Raw genomic sequence first — 8076 nt, 5'->3', positions numbered from 1 at the left:
GTCAATTACACTCTGGTGGTGTTGACTCAAGCCTTTGTCAATTAATCTTTACTGAATAAATGCAAGTCTTGCTGACTGATTGAGATCACAGTCAAAACTGTTTACAGCAATTTGCGTGGAGTCTGTAAGCGGCCCAGATGCTCAGCTGGACTGGCAAAGCAGAATATCTGTGTGTCAGTGTACTTTATTCATCCATCATTGGGTCAGGGTCTGTAGGACAGACCCCCACACATTTCTGGGGAGCTATTCTGTATCTAGCTATTAGGCTGCTGAAGACACCAAGGTCTTGGGATGATGTTCAGATGACCAACACCTGGAATGGCTGCATGTTCTCTAAGGCTAACACATCTTCCTGGGCTTTGTCAGTGACTTGGAGTGTCACTACTACTCATAGGACAATGACTATTTGTTTAACCTATATAATCAGATAACAACTCTAAGCCTCAGCTTTCTTGTCTGTAAAATAAACTAACTAGCTAATTTCTAAAGTGTTAAGACCTTGCCACTATAGGAATTCTACATCCAAGAGATGTCTTGTTTTCTATTTCCTGAGGCACGTGAATTTTTTGTATCTAGTAGCTTTGCACCTTTCTTAATGTCTGATCATTAATTATTTAGACAAAGTATATATAGCCAAAAGAAAAGAAATAGAGAAAAAGGCCACATATTTTCAGTAATTCCTATAGTCACTTTCAAGACTCTCACATCAGTAAATGAGGAATAAAGGAGACTTTGAACTGCATAAACCCACAAATATAATAAGTTGCATTATCAAAAGTGTTTTCTTGATGATGTAAGAAGAACATTGCGAGAGAATGTAGAATCTGCAAGGTCCTACCTACCTCCTGGCCGTTCATGCTCTCCATCAGTGTGTAAAAGCATGGCAATGGGCATCCCTACATTCTTGGATCTTCCAGCCACAACCACATTTTTTCCAAACGTCTGAATTCCTTAAAATACAGAGTTAGGTTTAAATACAGAATTGATAACAAGAAGTAAATTAAACATTTGTACAGTCAACTGAAACATTCTTTTAAATATTTCTAATTGAATCTGAATTATTATGTGGCTTATCTATAATATGAGCACATTCATTATTTATAAATAATTCATTTTATGCTTCTTTGATTTGGCACTTCTCTGATTATGTCCTCATTGAAAAACACAGACATTCTTAAGTTGACGTTAAGTTACTATTAAACACTGAGATTCACATTAAGAGTTAAAAGAGTAGAGTCTTAACATATGTTAACCGCTAATTATAAAATAAGCAAAGTACAACAATGTCAAACTTAATTGGCAATCAAATTTTGAGCAACACTGGAACAAAACAGGTATTTTTCACAAAGCTCATGCATTTTACTCCATAGGAAAGAAGCATTAAACTTACAGACTTAGAAAGATTTAAAAAATAAAGCCTGTAGAACCTTCTACTTCTTTTCCACTAAGTTTCTTCACAAGTAAAGCAAAGAAGTTAGAACTAAGGATTTTCCAATACTAACACTGTAAGAGTATGATTCTAGGATCAGTTTTCTCTTGGAAGTTTTTATTTCTCAGAAAACAGATTAGAAAGGAGAAAATGCTGCCAAAAATAGAAGTAACAATGATGGAGGTAGGAAAATCATTAACATATAAGGCAATTTGGGTTAATTAACATAGAGGTAAACATCTGTATACACTGTAAGAGCATTACCTGATCCAGTACAGTACAAGAGTAAATGTTTAAAATGAAAACCCAAGTCAATAGAAATGATAACTATGTGATCAGCACATATTTTTAAAGGTACAGAAAAATATATTTTAGAAAAGTTTTCATCATAATGCATGAAGTTTATATTTTAAAGGTAGACATATACCACCACTATGTGGAAAATTCACTTCCTATAAGTTGCAACTGCAGTTACATATAGCCTGGCTAATGTTCTTCATTTTATTTTATTTTGGATTTCTTTTCTGTTTGTTTGTTTTGTTTTTGAGACAGAGTCTTGCTCTGTCGCCCAAGCTGGAGTGCAGTGGTGTGATCTCGGCTCACTGCAAGCTCCACCTCCCAGGTTCATGCCATTCTCCTTCCTCAGCCTCCCGAGTAGCTGGGACTACAGGTGCCCACCACCATGCCCAGCTAATTTTTTGTATTTTCAGTAGAGATGGGGTTTCACCCTATTAGCCAGGATTGGATTATGTTTTGACTTCTATAATTTTATATCTCTCTATAGACTGATGTTTTATGGCTTATGATTTTCTGCCACTCTACAGGAGTGAGGTGCTCCCATCAAGTCTCAGTGCACAAATGCTCAGCTCAGCACCTAGCATCCATGTCCTGCAGACCACAAGTTACCAACCTGTTCTTTTTATTATTTCCCAAACAGCACTGGCAGTGGCAGGTATGAGAGAATGCTGATCAAGGCACAATCTTCCAATATTGATAATATGAAATCCATCTACATCTTTTTCTGGGGCAATTCCATTGCATATCGTTCGCTCATCAACGTGGTCTGAAAAATAAATAAAATTTATCTAATTTTAAAATCGTTATTTATTTGGTAGTCTGAAAAATGAAATCTGAGAATCTAAAGCCACATCACTTACAATTTAGTTCCAAGAAAGGTGTAAAGTCACTATTATTATTACTATTTGCCACCAAAATAGTAAGCCAAAGTGCTCTTGACTGATAGCTGTAATGAACTGCAGCTGGAGTATATGCTATTCCAGAGTCAAAGTGGCTGGACCAGTGAAAGAAAAAAAATTGTGAATTAAAAAATACCAATAAGATCTGGTAATAGCCAGGTGTCATGTCTTTGTTTCAGTAAGTTTGTATATTTACAGGGTTTGAATCCACATTTCTCTGACACAAGACAGTTCTACTAATAACCTTCTATTAAATACTTTGACCTCTGGAGATTAAAAGGGGTTTATTAGTGTTAAGAATAGTCATAACATCACGAGTTCATAGCTTCCTCTTAAATGACATAACAAAAAAGTTAATATAAAACATGTGCACACACACACATCTTTTCTCTAAAGCATTGTCAGAGTAAAACAAAAAATATTACTACGATTTGCTATATGGAAGAAAAATAACACAACCTGAGTAATAAACTCATCAAATGAAATATGGGATGCCAGTCATCTCATTTTTTAAAAGTAAGTATAGAAATATAAAACAGCCTCCTATTACTCTATGCAGAGTAGTTTAACTTACCACTAACCTAACAATTAAGCCATGTGCCTAATATATTAAAAGTATATTTTCTATGTAAAAGTTTCTTTGGCCATTATATAATGCGATTTAGACATAATTCCTTAAAACATTATAAAAGTCCAAGTTCAAACTTTTCAGAAAGCTATGCCTTGGGCTTTATATATTTTGTATTCTAAAAGTGTGCTACTGCTACTTTACTATAAGTCAAGTCAATTAACCATAATTAATTAATTAATTTTAAAGGACAAAAGTCCTTTAAATATATAAAAGTATTCATTTGAATCTTATTCAAATAGAAACTGAGTCTTTGGAAAGTCTCTTCATTCAATAGTTTTTCACTTGTAATAACTGCATTCAGTCTATAATGTTTTAGCAGGGCCTCCATCTATTTTCTCTATAGCTAGAAGATCATCATATAGATTCTAGTCAAACTTTTAAAAGAATACATATTTAACTTATTACATGAGGGCAAAAATAGTGGTTCTTTTATAAAAAAATCTAGGTGATGATGATGATAAGTCATTTTTAAATCACCTATCATTCATGCAGAATCTTCATGACATGGATATTTTTTACAATGAAATGAAAAGTTGTATATATGAAAAGAAAAACAACCATATTTGAAGTATCTATTTTCAGCTAGGACTCAAATTAGTTTATTTCTAAGTTCAAAACTGGCAAATATATGCATGGGCTGTGCTACTGATTGAAAAGAACTCAACAAGGACTCTTTGTAGATTTTAAGAACCATCCTCCAAACAATATGCCTGAATTACACTGAATTTTGCCACCTACCATTGTTTGCGCTCCCATTCAGGGAAAATAACATTAAAGCTATAACAAATATTTCATTTCACACACCAGCTGAAATACTTGAGAAGAAGTGTAAGCATCTGAAAATCTGGAAGCCAGAATTAGAGACTAGTGGTACAGATCTGCTGTCCTCTTGTATATGCCAACTTCAACCCAGATCATAATTCTAGATCACCATTTTGGTTTGTCTTAAGTATTTAAGTATTAGTAGTTTAAAAGACAGATGAGTGGACATACAAAAGGTACAGTGGATTCATAAAACCTGAATCTAAAAGGAAAAGAGCTTCATATGAGTAGATGAAAAAAGTGAAGATCATAAAAGTCAAGAAAACCAATTCATTTATCATTTTTATGTAACTCTGTTATCTCAGCAGTATATTAAATCTAATATATATCTTTTTCCAGGAGAGATCTACCTATTATTATGTAGTATACAGTATATAGCAATAATCTGAACTACTCTAACATTTAAAAAGTGCTTTACAATGATTATATTAGTTTTATATCAATTTCCTTTTAATCTTCATAGTTACTGGGGATGAAAGTAAAAAAGATATGATCATGCCCATTTTAAAGACAAGCTCAAGCAGTTACAGTCAATCTCACATTACTACTAAGAATCCAGAATTTAAACCCATATCCTTTTAAGATCAGTTTTTCCTTTTGTATTATAGAGAAGTCATAATAAATATTAATCATTTTAAATACCATTCAAAAATTAAAATCACAGAGGCATCCCTCCCAACTCCTAATAAGACATTTGATAGCTCTAAAATATCCCAAGAAATGTATTGTTTCTCCTAGGGCTCCAAATATAACACTGTTCCTAGATGAATACTTGTCTAAACACATACAAAAAAGCATCAAACATTTTACATTTAGGATTACAGGTAATCCTACTTCCTTTTGTTATATGAGTAAGAGAAATAAATACATTTCCTGTTTGTGACTGACTGTTACTAAAAGTCTCCCAAAATCTCACCCTTGGGGCACATGACTTGAACAGAAAAAACAATCGCGAGACTCAATAGCATCAATTTTCTCACAACAGTTATACAACATGTTTGATTCACAGGATACATTGGTAAACGACACACCACTTAACATCTTACCCAAATGAATGATAAAACTGGTTTTATTCACTTTGTGTTTTTCCCCCTTCTATTTAAAGTTATGAAAAGTCATTAAATCATGATAGGAAAAACAGAACTCATCAAATCAAAATATGAACCACTGCAATAAAACAGCTTAGATATAATACCTTCAGGGACCTCACTGTAGATTTACTATGCTGAATGAATATACATTTTGTATGGGTATGTATTTATTTATTTATTTATTTATTTATTTATTTTATTTTATTTTTTTTTGAGACAGAGTCTCACTCTGTCGTCCAGACTGGAATATAGTGGTGTGATCTCAGGTCACTGCAACCTCTGCCTCCTGGGTTCAGTAGATTCTTCTGCCTCAGCCTCCCGAGTAGCTGGGACTATAGGCACGTGCCACCATGCCTGGCTAATTTTTGTATTTTTAGTAGAGACGGGGTTTCACCATATTGGCCAGGCTGGTCTCAAACTCCTGACCTTGTGATCCACCCACCTCGGCCTCCCAAAGTGCTGGGATTACAGGCATGAGCCACTGCACCTGGCCACTGAATACATATTTTCGTGATTTATTTATAATATGCTTAATTGCCTTTAGACAATGAACAGAAAAAAAAGGAACAAACAAATTACTGGCTTATTTTCCACCTATAGATTTTTACATTACTGTTTAAAAATACCACCTTTCATCTGTTGGATAAGTGCAAGCTCATCAGTATAGTATACATTGTGTCCTTTAGCTTATTCTTCCTATAGTCTCTTCTCTGTGTTCCATACCTTTACCAACCATCATCATCACATGCCCTGCACTCTAGTCACACCAAACCATGTCCTTTTCCCAAGCCCTTACCATTAACTTCTGCATTGTTATTGCTCATGATGATTTTTTTCACTAGTAATTCTCTCCTCTCAGTTTTTTTCATATCCTATTCATTCTTCAATGCATTGATCAATTGCTCCCTTTTGAAATGATCACAAATAGAAATAATATTTTTTTCCTGTTTTCCCATGGAATGGCTATAAAAAATACTTAGCACACTAGGTCAGTTAATGATATTAGTTGTTTAATTATCTCTATCATTTATGAATGTGAGCTTTTTAGGACACAGTCTGTCTTAAACTGATTCACTTATAACTACTCCATCTCAGTAGACGGTGTGAAAAAAAATATCTTGGGCCCCCAAAATCACTAAGCTAAAGGGAAAATTCAAGCTGGGAACTGCTCAGGGCAAATCTGCCTCCCATTCTATTCAAAGTCATCCCTCTGCTCACTGAGATAGATGCATGTTCTGGTTGCTTCTTTTGGAAAGGCTTATCAGAAACTCAAAAGAATACAACCATTTGTCTCTCACCTACCTGTGACCTGGAAGACTCCTCCCCCACTTCAAGTTGTCCCTGCCTTTCTGGATGGAGCCAATGTACTTCTTACATATGTTGATTGATGTCTCATGTCTCCCTAAAATGTATAAACCCAAGGTGTGGCCCAACTACCTTGGGCACATGTTGTCAGGACTCTGAGTCTGTGTCATGGATGCCTGTCTTCAACCTTGGCAAAATAAACTGAGACTTGTCTCAAATTTTCAAGGTTCACAATGGGAAACCCATCCTTCTATGCTACTTGCCAGGAAAACCTGGAGTCATCTTAAATATCCCTCTTTCTCTTACACCTAACAACCAAACCATTGGAAAATCTGTTGGCTTTCTTCATAATAATATATCTAGCACTTTATCAGTCTCACCATGTTCATGATACTACTCTACTTTGAGTGAACATTATTATTATTCCTGTCAATTCTTGAAACAGCTTCCTAATTAGTTTCCTTCTTCTATATGTGCAACCATACAATTTATTAACAAAACAGCAATAGAGTTATACCTTTGAAATGCATATTTGATCACACTGCTTTTCTCAAAACCCTGTAATGTTATTACCTTAACAATTGCAAACAAGGTTCTACATGATTTTTACTGCACCAAAACTATAACTATGTGTCTAATTCCATCACTGGTTACTCTCCTCTTCTCTCAGTCTGTGAGCATCAAGCTGTTAGTATACATCAAGCTGATGTTCCTTGAAAATATGAGGCATTTTGCCACCTTAGCTATAGCTTTCTATTTGCCTGGAAGGCTTTTCTAAAAAAGAACTGTCACATGGGCTAAATCCCTCCCTTCTTTCAAATGTTTTCTTAAATACCACATTCTCACTGTTAAAAGAAACACTTCAGCCAAATTAAATTTAAAGAGGTTTAATTGAGCAATGAACAATTAATGAATTGGGCAGTCCCCAGAATCACAGCAGATTCAGAGAGACTCCAGCATAGCCACGTGGTAGAAGAAGATTTATATACAAAAAAGGGACATGATACACAGAAATCAGAAGTGAGGTACAGAAACAACTGGATTGGTTACAGCTCAGTGTTTGCCTTATTTGAACATGGTTCGTGCAGCTGGCTACATTTGATTGACTGAAACTCAGTGACTGGCACAGGTGTGGGCCACGACTGGTTTACACCTCCACTTGGTATAGTTCACAATATACAGAAAAACCTTTAGGCTGAACTTAAATATGTAAGGAGGCAGCTTTAGGCTAAACTTATCATCAGTGAGGACAATTCTGACCACACTATTTAAAACTATAGGTTCAGTTTCTAGTGATTATGAAGTAGCTTATGTTGGACTAAACTTCTTACAGAAAACAACTGCAAACTTCAGTAAAATCATTTTTGAAAAAAATACAAAAACAACTATCTGAAAAAAATGGAAAGTCACTAAAAACAAACAGATGTAGAGGAAAGTAGATAGCTGAAAGAAAAAAAATCACTGAAACACTTTAAAAACTTTTCTAGCCACAGGACAGCTAGAATTTGGACAGAAATATTCAGTCCTACTTGCTTAAGAAATCAAAAGATGAAGTTTGGGGCTAATATCATAGTTGAAAATTGAAGCAGTATATCCAGGAAA

At 34.7% G+C, this 8076-nt stretch overlaps 1 protein-coding gene across 1 annotated transcript in view; it reads right to left on the bottom strand.

Moving 5' to 3' along the window:
* Positions 1-8076, bottom strand: part of MTHFD2L (methylenetetrahydrofolate dehydrogenase (NADP+ dependent) 2-like) — a 129837-nt gene that overhangs the window by 75169 nt on the left and 46592 nt on the right. Inside the window, exons 4-5 of the mRNA XM_011966147.1 lie at positions 2340-2492; positions 843-950 (exon numbers count right to left, since the gene is read on the bottom strand). Coding sequence (XP_011821537.1) covers positions 843-950; positions 2340-2492 — 261 coding nt within the window. The remainder of the gene's footprint in view (positions 1-842; positions 951-2339; positions 2493-8076) is intronic.

This window comes from Mandrillus leucophaeus, unplaced genomic scaffold (assembly GCF_000951045.1).
Source record: "Mandrillus leucophaeus isolate KB7577 unplaced genomic scaffold, Mleu.le_1.0 Scaffold75, whole genome shotgun sequence".
NCBI lineage: Eukaryota > Metazoa > Chordata > Mammalia > Primates > Cercopithecidae > Mandrillus > Mandrillus leucophaeus.
Note: the sequence above shows the minus strand (reverse complement) of the source record. Positions and strands in the feature narration are given on the sequence as shown.